The 16729-nt window shown below is 46.3% G+C and overlaps 1 protein-coding gene across 2 annotated transcripts in view; it reads left to right on the forward strand.

The window, feature by feature from the left end:
- The window catches only part of LOC138299610 (E3 ubiquitin-protein ligase RNF113A-like), a 178788-nt gene that overhangs the window by 87155 nt on the left and 74904 nt on the right, over window positions 1–16729 (forward strand). For both annotated transcript variants that reach the window (XM_069238022.1, XM_069238021.1), the window contains exon 7: window positions 3813–3902. In XM_069238022.1, coding sequence (XP_069094123.1) covers window positions 3813–3902 — 90 coding nt within the window. The remainder of the gene's footprint in view (window positions 1–3812; window positions 3903–16729) is intronic.

The following is a 16729-nucleotide window of genomic DNA, read 5'->3' on the forward strand; positions in this document are numbered from 1 at the left end:
GAGGTCACCTAGGAGGATGTAGTCCGGCGAGGGCGTGCGGGGAGATGAAGTCGGCGATGGCGTCGCTGAAAGGGGCGCGTGGCCCGGGAGGACGGTAGATGAGGGATCCTCTGAGGGTGGTCCTCGGATCGGTGCGAATCTGAAAATGCAGGTGTTCAGCGGCGAGAAGGGTGTCTTCGGTGGAGGTGGTGACGCTGATGGAGTCTTTGAAGACGATGGCGATACCTCCTCCTACCTGGTTGGTGCGGTCTTTTCTGGAGATCTTGTAGCCTTCGGGGATGGCAGTGGCGATGTCAGGGGCCGAGGAGGCGTTCATCCAGGTCTCCGTGATGAAGGCGACGTCCGGTGCTATGGAGTCCAGGAGGTCCCAGAGTTCAACGGCGTGTTTGTGGACGGAGCGAGCGTTGACTAGGATGCACTTGAGGTGGTTGATGGCGCGTGGGCTTGTGGTCGTGGTTCTTGCGTGGTGGAAGGTGCGTTTGCAGGAGTTGCAGGCGAAGGGTCCATGGGTGCGTTTGGGGTGAGCTTGGAAGCAAGTGTTGGAGCGTCCTGGGTTGAGGGCGTGGAGGGTGGTGGGGTCGTAGCGGGTCAGCGGGGCTTGGGAGAGCTGGGGACCAGGGGTCGTGGCGCTGGGCGCGGGACAGGCGCGGACGGGCGCAGACGGGCTTGCCTCTGGTGCGCCTCCGGCGCGCCAGCGGCACGCTCGCGCAGCGGCCGCCATATGAGGTAGGAGGGGGGGGAGGGGTCAGGTGGGGGCGAATGGGAGCTGGGGGGCGGGGGCGGGGGCGTGCAGGAGGTCGCGGCGGGAAAGCGCGAGGGGGGGGGGGGGGACAGGTAGAGTGAGGAGCTGGGGGAGGGGGGTTTAAAGGTGGAGGGGGGTGAGTGTTAGGAGGTTTAGGAGATAAGGGAGAAAGATAGGAGTAGGGTTGAGAAGATAGGGGAGGGGGGGGTTGTAGAGGTGGGTGAGGGTGAGAGGTAGAGTGAGAGGATAGGAAGATAGGTAATAGAGGGGGTGAGGGAGGGGGGGAGAGATAGAGAAATAGATAGAGAAAATAGATAGATAGGGAAATCGATAGATAGGGAAATAGATAGAGAGATAGGAAGATAGGAGGAGGTGGAGAGTGAGGGAGTTAGATAGTGGGATAGAGAGATAGAGAGATAGGTAGATAGGAGGAGTGAGTGAGGGAGGTAGATAGTGAACGGGTTAGATAGGGGAGATAGAGAGGGGGATGCGAGTGGGGGAGGGGGATGAGGCAGGAGCAGGAGGGCAGGCGCGGGGAGAAGAGGGCGGAGGAGGCAGAAGAGCCGAAGTCAGAAGACAAGAAGAACAGAAGACAAGAAGAACAGAAGACAAGAAGAACAGAAGAACAGAAGACCGGAAGGAGAGAAGAAAGAAAGACCGGAAGAACACAGAAGAACACAGAAGAAGATACAGAAAACAAAGAACAGAGGGCAGAAGACCACAGAAGAAGATGAGGAAGAAGAGAAGTAGAGTGAAGACGGGGGAAAGAAGAGTACAGAAGAAGATTACAGACGAGGAGCGAGGAGGAAGAACAGAAGAACAGAGAAGAAGAAAAGAAGAAAAGGAGCAGGAGAGAGGGTGAGTAGCGCGGGGCAGAGCGAGGGGCTGGGAGGGGGGGGGGTACTTACTGTGAGGTGGGTCTCAGGAACTCAGGAACCTGGAGGAGCTGCAGCGGCAGGGGGAGCGACCTACCCTTGGGTCAAGGGTCGCTACCACTGTCGCGCAGCGGCCGCCATATGAGGTGGGGGGGGAGGGGTCAGGTGGGGGCGAATGGGAGCTGGGGGCGGGGCGTGCAGGAGGTCGCGGTGGGAAAGCGCGAGGGAGGGGGGGGGACAGGTAGAGTGAGAAGAGCTGGGGGAGGGGAGTTTAAGGGTGGAGGTGGGTGAGTGTTAGGAGGTTTAGGAGATAAGGGAGAAAGATAGGAGTAGGGTTGAGAAGATAGGGGAGGGGGGGTTGTAGAGGTGGGTGAGGGTGAGAGGTAGAGTGAGAGGATAGGAAGATAGGTAATAGAGGGGGTGAGGGAGGGGGTAGAGATAGAGAAATAGATAGAGAAAATAGATAGATAGGGAAATCGATAGATAGGGAAATAGATAGAGAGATAGGAAGATAGGATGAGGTGGAGAGTGAGGGAGTTAGATAGTGGGATAGAGAGATAGAGAGATAGAGAGATAGGTAGATAGGAGGAGTGAGGGAGGTAGATAGTGAACGGGTTAGATAGGGGAGATGGAGAGGGGGATGCGAGTGGGGGAGGGGGATGAGGCAGGAGCAGGAGGGCAGGCGCGGGGAGAAGAGGACGGAGGAGGCAGAAGAGCCGAAAACAGAAGACAAGAAGAACAGAAGACAAGAAGAACAGAAGAACAGAAGACCGGAAGACCGGAACACACTGCCCTTCCAGTGGCAGTGGCAGCTGGGAGCCATTTTGTACTTTGTCACACACAGGGTGGCACAATCAGTGCTGCAGCCCTGGATGGAAATTCTCCCTTGCATGCCCTGGTACCATATACTAAGGACTTATAATTTTAAGTAAGTCAGCACTTGCCAGTTGGGAATAGCCAATTCGACATATACTTTGGAAAGGGTTAGAACACTGGCCCTGAGGTCTGGTTGGCAGGCCTCAGGGCACTCTCCTAGTCGAAAAACCAGCAGCTAGTAGTCCAAAGGGGTGGGGGAGTGGTGGGGACCAACAAAAAGACTGTTTCCATAAAGTGATGTGAAAAATCTGACACAATTGCAGAGCAGTATGTTATTTTAGGACTACACTTAGATTTCAGGTGTGATCGCCAGAGCATGGTGGGTATACCTGACTTTGGAATCCTGCTTCTATTCATGAACCTAATTGCGGTCTATAAAGACAGTCCTGGGTTTGGCTAAAACATCTTTTAGGCTTTTAGGAGTTTAATTGGGAGTAGGGGTGGGCATAACACACGTCATTTTCTGTAGTGTAATTACATGGAATGACAACAAAATTACGCAAGATTCTGTGTAATTTCGCAACAAGAATAATTTGGAATGTGCTATTTTGTTAAGGAAAAAGGCCCCATGGCGTTCAAAATGAAACTGACTGTGCATTTTGCTCTAAAACATAGCTCTTGTTGCTAATCAATATGAACACCACCACAAGCAGCCGCTCGCTAAATTAGTTGTTTCTGTGCTTATTTCCCCCATATCACTCTTAATTATGCAAGCAGTTGTAATTGTGTAATTATTGATAATTCCACATCAAAGAGTAGCATAGAATTACCAGAAATTACTCCAATTACTTAGGCGTAATTAAAATTACTCCCAGGCCTACCAGGGAGTCACTGTCTTATATGTACAGTCTTCATTTTACCAGTGTGTGCTGGTAAAAGCTAGCCACAGAATGTCTATGCATGGCTAATGGGTGTCTTATTTACTGTAAGGAGGAAGTTTCTGAAACCCCTTGTTCGTTCTAGATGACCTGTCTAATTGAACGAGTATCCTGAGTGTGTAGGATGTTGTGTTGGGTACCTATGTCCATGCAAGGTATTTCAGTGGCTGGTGAACACCATAGTTGACGAGGAAGTGAGTGCAAATGTGTGCCAAGTGGACCAGTGCATCTGAAGCTTTGAGAAGTGAGCAAATATTCCTGTGTTTGGCAAAATATCTCTTGTGCATGTTAAATTTCCCCAGCAAAGGTTCAGAACATAATTAGCAGGTGACAGGTGACAGCTCAGCATACAATGGAAAAGAATGGCTAGCCGTATCTGTATGCATGACCTAGACTGCGACTTTCTGTAGTGTATTAATTACCATTTTTAATTTTTTTCAGATAGTTGTAAATTTCTGCATGACAGATCTGATTACAAACATGGCTGGCAGATTGAACGTGAACTGGACGAAGGTCGATACGGAGCCAACGGTTAGTAGCTTACAGTCTAATTTGAAATCTTTTTCCTGAGAGATGCAATGCTTTAGCATAGAAGCCCACTAAACCCATGACTTTGGATTTTCCGACCATCTAACCCAAATACAATATGTTTTCCAAGAGTTGTACTTTGGCATCATATATTTTAAATATTCTGATTTCATGATTTCAGCTTTCTGCAGTCTTAAAATCTTTATCACATCACTGTTAAACTTGTTACTGACCAACTATTTCCAAGGTTCAATTGTTGTTCTCTGGTTTCATCCAGATTCTTTGATCATGCATGTAAATAAGTCACATTATCACTGAAGTTCTCATTCAGGGGATCTCTGTTGAAAATCAAAGCACTAAATTGTTCTGCCTGCGCACTGTCAAATGTTCTTGTGTAAAAAGCAATTTAGGAAGAAGTACCTCTGCTACACAACTCCAATCCCATGGGCTTACTACATAAGAATGTATTATATACCCCAAAGTACCCTTTAGCTATCAAATAGACCCAAGGTAGCCCAACTGAGGAGCCGAGACTTGCCATTCCTCAGTGGATGAGACGGGTAGGAAGACTACGGGTCAGCCATGTCAGTTATTCAGTGGCTGGACAGGAGCAGGGGAGCATTGCTCCATGCACATAAATAGTGGCCTGCGATCTATCTCCCTGACTGCCCTCACCCTCCCAGCCTTACCAAAATTTCAAGAGCATCCCCGTAGCACAACAAGAATGGAGGAGTGCTGGTGCAGAAAGCCTTTACAAAGTCTGCTCTGGGGAATAGACCTCCTGAGATATACAGTTGCCTGTGAGAATCCAGTGTGATGTTTCTCCTACAGTCATTGTCCATCACCTCCCTTCCAACCACGTACACAGTCAGAGTCCTCCACCGTAGAATCTCATGAAACAGTCATACAAGCCTCGGGGGACCAGGAAGATCATAGCCTGTGATTCATTCCTCAGACTCAAAACTGCAACTGTTGTGATTGGCACATGGCCAAGCTGGCAAAACCTATAAAGTCAGAAACCATTGCTAAATACCTGGCATCCAAGGTATGTGACCCAACAACTCCTGTAACTGCAGACATGGCCATGCAAAAATCAAAATGCTCTGACCAAATATAAGCTAAAAGCTTTCCGGGCAGACTTGAAAACAGACTTGGCGAAAACTATAGTGGATGTCTGCTACATTCAGAAGTGAACTCTGAAAAGATATGGCAAACTTCAAAGAAATAGTCATTCAATAAACCAGAGACTTGAATCTGTGGAGAGTCAACTCAAATCCAATCCAGCTCCTGAGCGTTTCTTCCACACCTCCATTGTACATTTAGAAAAGCAGATGAAACAGCTTCAAGACAAATCTGAGGATCTTGAGAACAGATCAGACGGGATACAATTTATATTTGCAACCTAGTAGAGGGAGCACACGGAGAAAACCTCTAAATATCCTTAGAAAACATCTTGAAGAAAATTCTTCAGTGTCTCCGGGAGGCTGAAATCACTGTCATCCTTGCTCATAGAATAAAATGAGCTTCAGTTACACCTGCCAAGCCCAAAGACAGTTGCAAAGTTGGCAGGCTATAACACTAAAATGGCATTTATGATGACAGTCAGACATGCAGACTGACTACAATCTGAAGAGTTTAAGATTGTCCTTTATCAAGATTTTGCACACTCTCCACTCTTCAGAAGAGATCACACAAATTCTTATTGATCAACAATTCTATAATCATGGATTTTCCCAACTGCTCTGCGATTCACTGTGAAATGCTCAGAGAACATTGTGCATGGTCTGGATGAGATCCGAGAACTTAAGGATTGATGATGACGCCCAAAGATCTCTGAGACCAAGGAGGGTTGAGAAAACCATCAGGAAAGAGAAATTACCTCAAATGCAAAGAGGCAGATCCACCAGAGGAAGATGTCCATAATGGATTAGAGACTTTTATGATATTGTCTTCTACGTATGAGACGATATACAGTGGAGAGGTGGGAAATAGAATGCAATTAGAGGCACTTTTGGTAGAGGTGGTGGGGAGAAATATTAACAGAGGCATGGTTGTCGTACACTACAAGAGGTGAGAAGATCACATTAAATAGAGGGCCTGAATGCAGTGGGACTCAATACCAGTGAAGCCAAAATCATACCCACCTTATAGTGTTTGGATTTTGCCATAATGGATCCGAGAAACATGACTGGAGGGTACTTAGAAGCCTTTAAATAAATAAAACAAACTTACTTGCTATTTTTTTATTAGAATGTTTGTCAAACAACCTAGTTTAGATAGCTCCCTGCACTGTGTTAATTAAAAAAAATCATTGGGTGACCCACAAGGGACATATCAAACCCAACACTAAGGTACAACACCGTTCAGATTGTTCTCACTTGATATTGCAGATCTGAATGCCCCTAACAAGATGTGAAAGTTATAGAATTAAATAAAGCACCGTAACTGCTTATATTCCTACAAGAAACTCCTCTCCAACATAAAGCCCAAATTAGAATAAAACATACAATTTAGATCGTATAGTTCTGGGCTTCTGCCCTCTTAAGAACCGTAGGAGCAGGGTTTGGAATTGGGTAGACAGAACTGGGGAGGAGAGAAAGCTGAGGTAACTAAACACCCAGAAGGCTGCTACTTAAAAGTCTGTATCCAGAGGTCCCAATTTTCAGTTACATACATTAATAGTTACCCAGTACAATCTCTTAAAACCTACATTCCATAAAGTCATTACCATGGCCGGTAATTTGGCCACAAGAGTAGAATCAAAAGGTTAATGAACCTTGCACACACATTGGGGATTAGAAGGCACATGTTGGTTCCTGCACCCGGATACAATAGACTTGCCGTTTGTCTCCTACGTACGTAGATCATACTCCTACATAAATTATATTTTCAAGTCTCCTTGCATGATGCGCAAGTTACAGTGTGCAGAGATATCAGGCATCTCAATTTCTGTTCGTGGGTATACATAGATCATATGGGACAGTAGACCTTTCTGATGGGCGCTCTCCTTGTCGGTTATGGGGCACATTGCAGTATCAAAAATGGTAATGCTCCCCTGTCTCCTGTACCATTTTGCTAACACACCTTCCTCGCCCCCCCTCACCCCCCCCCCCAACTCCCTCAAACCCCCCACCCCACCCCTGTGTTATTCTTCACCGGCTTGGATAAGCTTCTCTTACAATTCCCACTGTAGGGGGGCTTTCCCTAAGCTGTGAGTTCCATTTGTTTGGAGGATGGAGGGGTTTGGGGTGGAGGTGTGGGTGAGCCTTAACTTCCTATGTTTTGATTTGGCCCAGCAACAAACGCTGACCTGCAGGATAGTGGTCAGTCACTTGAAGAAATCTCAGCTACTGTTTCTCCTCTAGGGCATGCAGATGTCTTAGTGTTGCTGAATCTGGGTGCTAGACCCAGTAAAGGCCTCTCTCGCCTTCTGACTGTGGTACTGCGCTGTCTGGCTAGAGACCCCAAGATATCTAGAGGCCTGCCTCCCTATTCCCCATAGATACCTTTTGGTCTCCCCAATCAACTGGGAAACCAGGAGGACATGACTTATAATACTGGCACCAAGCTGGCATTACGACCTTAGGCAACCCTTTTCAAGATGGCCAACTCCTGTTGGTTCCTGATGTTTTAGAACAATTTAACCTCCACGAGGGTCAGTTCCTCATATACGGATTGTTACAACATATCCTTCAAGCAGCATGGGAAATGCAGAATCTGCAACACGTGCTGCTAAAATACTATGACCAATGGCTGTAGGCTTATAAGATAGATCAACACCCTAGTCGCCCAGACACAGGTTTCGCTGCAGTCCACACAAGAACTTTGGGAAACCGAGTTTGGCAAGTATGTGCACTAGAATACCGACAGAAAATCTGTCGTATTGCCATACTAAAGCTGTAACAATTTTTAAAATCGCACAGAAGTTACCTCCCACCAGAGCGAATTAGCAGAATCTTTTCAGGTGCATCAGACTCTTGTGCTAGATGTAGTGACCTGGCACTAACCTTAGACACATTGTGTGGATCTGCCCCCGTTTGAGATGGTTCAAGTTGGAGGCAACCCAAACACTGAAGGTGGCTAATGAATTGCCAGGGTTAGAATCCTGGGAGGCTAAGGCATTCAGTATTTATCAAAGGTCAAAGAAAGCGAAGGCTGCAACCTGCTTCCTCAAATTAGAACTGATCCTAGCAAAAAGAGGCATCACCATGCAGTGGATACATGTCCCCTCCTCACTTGTGACTTGGTGCTAGGTTTAGAGCTGTGGATGAAAGCAGAAAGAGTTGCCCTTCACAGAGTGGAATCAAAGGGCCTTTGCCAACTTTCATTGGCTGGAGAATGGGACACTCTGCTGTTAGCCCTGACAGTGAGGTCTAGGAGTCGTCATTCTTCGCCATGATTCCTTCATCCACATATTGCATATTGCTGCCATCCCCCCAGCTCAGTCCAGAAGCTCCCTGGGTCCTCACTGCTCTCTTCTGGATCAAGCAGCTCTGAAACTCCCACCGCTTGTACTCTAGTAACTCCCTCCAACGGAGTAGGCTCCCTCTACCTAATCTGCCGAGTTCCCCTACTGCCGAACCTGCTGGGTGCAATTGCAACGTCCGCATATTCCTGAAGATATCTTTGACATCATGTCCAATGTCCTTGCTCTCCAGCTTTTCGAGTTTGCTTGAGCCCTTTTTACTGCATGTTTTCAATTGAGTTTTTAGTTCATACCAGTTAAAACTGTGCCCTCTCTACTGTCTAAAATTGACTATTTTTTTCCATCAGGTCAGTGCTTTCTTCCAAACAATGGATGACTTACTGTTCCCGATTAGTCACACACTAGTTCTAGACTCTCATTTGCTTATATATACATATTGAATAATATCCTGATGTGAATCTGCATTATAAAATGCTAATAAAAATGATTTTTTTAAAAAATATGGGACTATAGACCGCAAGGAAACTTGGGAACCTTTTGACAAATCTATCCCAACTGTTTAGTGATCCCCTCCTAAAACAAGGCTTGGCTCAGAAGATAGCAAACCTGTTGCAACTTAATTCAGAGAAAACTGATCACTAGCTACCCGAGGGCAGCTAAACATCCTTATAACAAACGTGACAGAAATGATGTTGCTAAGTTAGGCCAAACAATACATGAAAAAGCAATAAAGTAGGGGCACTGCTAGCCCCACAACTACGAACTGGGAAGAAAGATATATGAAAAGAATCAAATCTTTTCCTCTTTCCTGCTAGGAAAAGAGGGAAACTTGGAATGTAAAATTTAAATCTTTGTGGAAACCAGTGGGATCCTGAAACTCCCTTCGTGTTGGAAAGAGAATCTAGCCCAGTCCATAGAAGCCACTGAGATCAAGAGATCGGTAAAAGAAATGAACACAGGCAAAAACTTGACCTACATGGATCATCCGTACTATTTTCTAAAACCATTTTGCCTAAGCTGGTAAAAGATATGGCCCCTTTTCAACTACATAGATTGGATATCAGGTGTCACTTCAATGAGAGAAGCTGATTTTATTCACATTTTGAAAACTGGAAAACATTTGGAAACCTGCTGCCTATCAGCTGAAAGCTGTCTTAAATGCAAATGGAAAAATCGTCAGCACAATTGGACTAACATGCTTGCCCTACCTAGCTGATTCTGACCAATTGGCATTCATCAGGCACAAGCAGGGCAGCAATAATATAATGAAAGTAGCACGTCTAGTTGAAAAAGTCTCCGATAAATGGTCCCCTACTGGCCTACGTCTTGTCTGAAAAGATTTTCATTAGAATTAGTTTGGAATATATGGAAACAGTCTTAGGAGAGAGAGAGGAGTGAGACTCGAGGTGAGGGGGTGGATTGTGGCGAACTATAAAGCCAGAGTGAAAGTCAGTGGCATACCCTCCAACAAATGTACGCTTCAGAGAGGCACAAGATAGGTCTGCCTTCTATCCCTCCTGTTTTACTTCGGCCTTGTTCATCCTGCCATCTCCCTCTTTACACATGTAAGGTCACTTTATGCAAACCTGGCTTAAAACAAATTCTTATATAAACATATACATATTTTTTATTGGAACTTACGAAAAAGCCGTTTTCTGGATGTGAAGGGACCTTGGTGCTGGCAGTGAGAGTTTACATTGTGTTCCATTAACTTCAGAGAGGGAACCATGAGTGGGTCTCCAAAACTATATTATTCATGTGCAGTATTGTATATGGCAAATTAACACAATACATGCTGACGCGACTGTCACAGTGCAAGCAAACGTTTCAACATGCATCTACAGGGTAGGCCTGTTACTTTCAATTTGACAGTTCCTACAATGAAAGATGTGCTGCTATTGTCCCAGAGGATCCTAGGGAGGAACATCTTTCTCAAAGTAGTCGGTCACACTGAGGACCTTGCTACCTGTAAACCTTTGTAAAATTCATGACCACCTTCTGTTCTGGAAAACCTAGCTTTTCTCTCCAGACTCCAGAAAAGTGCCTAGCATAAAGGCGAAAGGGCATTGATCCTCAATGTATTCTGCAATCTAAATGCACTGAAGGTGTACATCTAAGTGTTCTTTGAGGATCCAGCATGCTGAGTGCTAGCGAGTAGCTTGCTGCAGTGTTAGTGCACATTGTGGTCATTGAACATGACACCAAACTCAGAGAGCTGCACTCAGACACCTGTCTGCATTCTGTGCAAATGCTATTGTGAATATTAAATTCCCAAGAGGGAGCAAGTTTCCGTCAATCAAAAACATTTAATGACCTTCTAAAAATCCTTAATTACTGAGAGCATGAATGACGTTTGAGAAGGATCTCTCTTTGAAATAATTTTTCTTCTGTAAATGTGTTCTGGGATCCTGCCTGCAAACGAGTGATATTCCGTGTTGGTGAATTTTGTGAATATCTCTATGATGGGAGAACCAGGTTTACAAGTAAGTAACGTTCTTTTGCTTTGCATCCTAGGAGAAATGTAGATTATCAACACCACACCATTCAAAGGGATTTCCCTGGCACACCGACATCTTTTGGTGAACATGCAAAACGTATCTGTTGCATATGCGAAAGAGGCAATTTCCTGCTACCAGTTTAGAAGGGCTGTTTTCAATGAAGTGCCAATTTACACATACAATTAAACCACATTCACTGACAAAAGGCCTCATTTTGTGGATCATCAGACGTATGATCTGATTGCAACATGCATAACTAGACCCAATTATTATTTTTTAAATAAATTGCATTGATTCTTTTTATTTCATTAAAATCTCCATATCGGCAATCAGATCTTTCTCTAAAAAGTCTTGCTTCTACGTAATGTAAATAAACATTGTTTTGTATAATCTTTATGTGCTACTTATTATGCAGAGGCTCCTGCATTATTTTTGTAAATGCTTTTATTGTGTTTCAGTTATAATATTTACTTACACCACAAAATACTTGAGGCTTACACTGTTGTCAGCTGTTCTGGTCAGAATGTATACAGAAGTGCTGATCTGCATTTGCATTAGGACGAACGGGCATATAACCACCCCCCAACCAGAGTCCAAAAAGAGAACACATCCCCAAGTGCAATTGCCCACACACTGAGTCCGTTTTAGGGATTTGAGGATGTGTGTGCAGGGTTGTGAATGTTGCGTTTATAGTGACGTCACTAGGTTCCTTTTAGTTATGTAAATTACTTACAGGCCCGGTTTTCACAGACCATTCATTCACTGCTTACATTGGACCATATTGTGGGGGCCACCTAGTTCTCTCGCTCCCAATATCATGTATTGTGACCATCAGTGCCAGGGAGCATAATGTAAATTTGTTTCCATGTGAGCAGGACACTTTCACCGTGTAGTTCACAGAGCCCTCACAACACCCTCCCCCAATATGCCCTATGTAGTAACGTGTCAACTCTAGAAAAGTGGATATAAGTAGAAATGTATTCACAGTGTGCCTCAAATGATGCTCCCTCCTGCCAGCACCGAAGTAACTGACCAGAGTGGAACTCAAAGGCTCCCGAAGCCTCTACATGAGCATGGAACAAATACACACAATGCTTTAAAAGAATAACATATCTTCCTTTTTTATAATGAAAACATTTCACTAAAAGAATATAAAAGAATGCAATAAGGGCAAAGAAGCATGAGAGTGAAAAGTAAACCTACATAGAAATTCTACCACAAAAATACCCCCACCCACAAGCTTAACACTATGAAAGATTTACAAAGAATAAAACAATGTGTTATCCCAGGATAGAGTTAGGAAACAAGGTACTCTACAATAGAATCAACAATATGATATCCCAGGATAGAGTAAGGAAACAAGTTACTCTACAATAGAATCATTCAAATGCATGGGTATCCTACAGTTTCTTTGGCTCCTGTTCACAACCCCCTCTACCCCTTCCACCACCCACACATTCCTCCCTTTTTCTATCAATCAAGTCAGCATTTTCCATCAGCATGAAACCATTATTGTCTATATGGTCCAAGCTTGGTGATGGAATACATTCACCCCCTTTTTTGTATAATGCCACTCTCCTCTTATTTCATTTATGTCCATTCTCAAGTACAACATGCCAATCATGAACAGACCTGACTTTAAAGGGGCTCTAGAACTTGGATAAGCCTGCTTCTACATGTCCCTTGAGCTTTACCCAATCTCCCTCTTCAACTTCTATCTTACGTTTTTGCCACCACACTTCTCCGCCTTGTTCAACCCCCCTGTAGGAAGTTGGCTCTGTATGTGCTATTTCAAAGTAAGGAATAGCATGCACAGAGTCCAAGGGTTCCCCTTAGAGGTAAGATAGTGGCAAAAAGAGATAATACTAATGCTCTATTTTTGTGGTAGTGTGGTCGAGCAGTAGGCTTATCCAAGGAGTAGTGTTAAGCATTTGTTGTACATACACATAGACAATAAATGAGGTACACACACTCAGAGACAAATCCAGCCAATAGGTTTTGTTATAGAAAAATATCTTTTCTTAGTTTATTTTAAGAACCACAGGTTCAAATTCTACATGTAATATCTCATTTGAAAGGTATTGCAGGTAAGTACTTTAGGAACTTTAAATCATAAAAATTGCACGTATACTTTACAAGTTATTGACAAATAGCTGTTTTAAAAGTGGACACTTAGTGCAATTTTCACAGTTCCTAGGGGAGGTAAGTTTTTGTTAGTTTTACCAGGTAAGTAAGACACTTACAGGGTTCAGTTCTTGGTCCAAGGTAGCCCACCGTTGGGGGTTCAGAGCAACCCCAAAGTCACCACACCAGCAGCTCAGGGCCGGTCAGGTGCAGAGTTCAAAGTGGTGCCCAAAACACATAGGCTAGAATGGAGAGAAGGGGGTGCCCCGGTTCCGGTCTGCTTGCAGGTAAGTACCCGCGTCTTCGGAGGGCAGACCAGGGGGGTTTTGTAGGGCACCGGGGGGGACACAAGCCCACACAGAAATTTCACCCTCAGCGGCGCGGGGGCGGCCGGGTGCAGTGTAGAAACAAGCGTCGGGTTCGCAATGTTAGTCTATGAGAGATCTCGGGATCTCTTCAGCGCTGCAGGCAGGCAAGGGGGGGATTCCTCGGGGAAACCTCCACTTGGACAAGGGAGAGGGACTCCTGGGGGTCACTTCTCCAGTGAAAGTCCGGTCCTTCAGGTCCTGGGGGCTGCGGGTGCAGGGTCTCTCCCAGGCGTCGGGACTTTAGGTTCAAAGAGTCGCGGTCAGGGGAAGCCTCGGGATTCCCTCTGCAGGCGGCGCTGTGGGGGCTCAGGGGGGACAGGTTTTGGTACTCACAGTATCAGAGTAGTCCTGGGGTCCCTCCTGAGGTGTCGGATCTCCACCAGCCGAGTCGGGGTCGCCGGGTGCAGTGTTGCAAGTCTCACGCTTCTTGCGGGGAGCTTGCAGGGTTCTTTAAAGCTGCTGGAAACAAAGTTGCAGCTTTTCTTGGAGCAGGTCCGCTGTCCTCGGGAGTTTCTTGTCTTTTCGAAGCCGGGGCAGTCCTCAGAGGATGTCGAGGTCGCTGGTCCCTTTGGAAGGCGTCGCTGGAGCAGGATCTTTGGAAGGCAGGAGACAGGCCGGTGAGTTTCTGGAGCCAAGGCAGTTGTCGTCTTCTGGTCTTCCGCTGCAGGGGTTTTCAGCTGGGCAGTCCTTCTTCTTGTAGTTGCAGGAATCTAATTTTCTAGGGTTCAGGGTAGCCCTTAAATACTAAATTTAAGGGCGTGTTTAGGTCTGGGGGGTTAGTAGCCAATGGCTACTAGCCCTGAGGGTGGGTACACCCTCTTTGTGCCTCCTCCCAAGGGGAGGGGGTCACAATCCTAACCCTATTGGGGGAATCCTCCATCTGCAAGATGGAGGATTTCTAAAAGTCAGAGTCACCTCAGCTCAGGACACCTTAGGGGCTGTCCTGACTGGCCAGTGACTCCTCCTTGTTTTTCTCATTATTTTCTCCGGCCTTGCCGCCAAAAGTGGGGCCTGGCCGGAGGGGGCGGGCAACTCCACTAGCTGGAGTGTCCTGCTGGGTTGGCACAAAGGAGGTGAGCCTTTGAGGCTCACCGCCAGGTGTGACAATTCCTGCCTGGGGGAGGTGTTAGCATCTCCACCCAGTGCAGGCTTTGTTACTGGCCTCAGAGTGACAAAGGCACTCTCCCCATGGGGCCAGCAACATGTCTCGGTTTGTGGCAGGCTGCTAAAACTAGTCAGCCTACACAGATAGTCGGTTAAGTTTCAGGGGGCACCTCTAAGGTGCCCTCTGGGGTGTATTTTACAATAAAATGTACACTGGCATCAGTGTGCATTTATTGTGCTGAGAAGTTTGATACCAAACTTCCCAGTTTTCAGTGTAGCCATTATGGTGCTGTGGAGTTCGTGTTTGACAAACTCCCAGACCATATACTCTTATGGCTACCCTGCACTTACAACGTCTAAGGTTTTGTTTAGACACTGTAGGGGTACCATGCTCATGCACTGGTACCCTCACCTATGGTATAGTGCACCCTGCCTTAGGGCTGTAAGGCCTGCTAGAGGGGTGTCTTACCTATACTGCATAGGCAGTGAGAGGCTGGCATGGCACCCTGAGGGGAGTGCCATGTCGACTTACTCGTTTTGTCCTCACTAGCACACACAAGCTGGCAAGCAGTGTGTCTGTGCTGAGTGAGAGGTCTCCAGGGTGGCATAAGACATGCTGCAGCCCTTAGAGACCTTCCTTGGCATCAGGGCCCTTGGTACTAGAAGTACCAGTTACAAGGGACTTATCTGGATGCCAGGGTCTGCCAATTGTGGATACAAAAGTACAGGTTAGGGAAAGAACACTGGTGCTGGGGCCTGGTTAGCAGGCCTCAGCACACTTTCAATTGTAAACATAGCATCAGCAAAGGCAAAAAGTCAGGGGGCAACCATGCCAAGGAGGCATTTCCTTACACAACCCCCCCCCAAACGAAAGAGGATGAGACTAACCTTTCCCAAGAGAGTCTTCATTTTCTAAGTGGAAGAACCTGGAAAGGCCATCTGCATTGGCATGGGCAGTCCCAGGTCTGTGTTCCACTATAAAGTCCATTCCCTGTAGGGAGATGGACCACCTCAACAGTTTAGGATTTTCACCTTTCATTTGCATCAGCCATTTGAGAGGTCTGTGGTCAGTTTGAACTAGGAAGTGAGTCCCAAAGAGGTATGGTCTCAGCTTCTTCAGGGACCAAACCACAGCAAAGGCCTCCCTCTCAATGGCACTCCAACGCTGCTCCCTGGGGAGTAACCTCCTGCTAATGAAAGCAACAGGCTGGTCAAGGCCATCATCATTTGTTTGGGACAAAACTGCCCCTATCCCATGTTCAGAGGCATCAGTCTGCACAATGAACTGCTTAGAATAATCTGGAGCTTTTAGAACTGGTGCTGAGCACATTGCCTGTTTCAGGGTGTCAAAGGCCTGTTGGCATTCCACAGTCCAGTTCACTTTCTTGGGCATTTTCTTGGAGGTGAGTTCAGTGAGGGCTGTCACAATGGATCCATATCCCTTCACAAACCTCCTGTAATACCCAGTCAAGCCAAGGAATGCCCTGACTTGAGTCTGGGTTTTTGGAGCTACCCAGTCCAGAATAGTCTGGATCTTGGGTTGGAGTGGCTGAACTTGGCCTCCACCTACAAGGTGTCCCAAGTAAACCACAGTTCCCTGCCCTATCTGGCATTTGGATGCCTTGATAGAGAGGCCTGCAGATTGCAGAGCCTTCAAAACCTTCTTCAGGTGGACCAGGTGATCCTGCCAGGTGGAGCTAAAGACAGCAATATCATCAAGATAAGCTGTGCTAAAGGACTCCAAGCCAGCAAGGACTTGATTCACCAACCTTTGGAAGGTGGCAGGGGCATTCTTTAAACCAAAGGGCATAACAGTAAACTGATAATGCCCATCAGGTGTGGAGAATGCTGTTTTCTCTTTTGCTCCAGGTGCCATTTTTATTTGCCAGTACCCTGCTGTCAAGTCAAAGGTACTTAAGAATTTGGCAGCACCTAATTTGTCTATGAGCTCATCAGCTCTTGGAATTGGATGAGCATCTGTCTTGGTGACAGAATTGAGCCCTCTGTAGTCCACACAAAACCTCATCTCTTTCTTTCCATCTTTGGTGTGAGGTTTGGGGACTAAGACCACTGGGCTAGCCCAGGGGCTGTCAGAGCGCTCAATTACTCCCAATTCCAGCATCTTGTGGACTTCCACCTTGATGCTTTCCTTAACATGGTCAGATTGTCTAAAGATTTTGTTCTTGACAGGCATGCTGTCTCCTGTGTCCACATCATGGGTACACAGGTGTGTCTGACCAGGGGTTAAGGAGAAGAGTTCAGGAAACTGTTGTAGGACTCTGCTACAATCAGCTTGCTGTTGGCCAGAGA

Source organism: Pleurodeles waltl, chromosome 6 (assembly GCF_031143425.1).
Source record: "Pleurodeles waltl isolate 20211129_DDA chromosome 6, aPleWal1.hap1.20221129, whole genome shotgun sequence".
NCBI lineage: Eukaryota > Metazoa > Chordata > Amphibia > Caudata > Salamandridae > Pleurodeles > Pleurodeles waltl.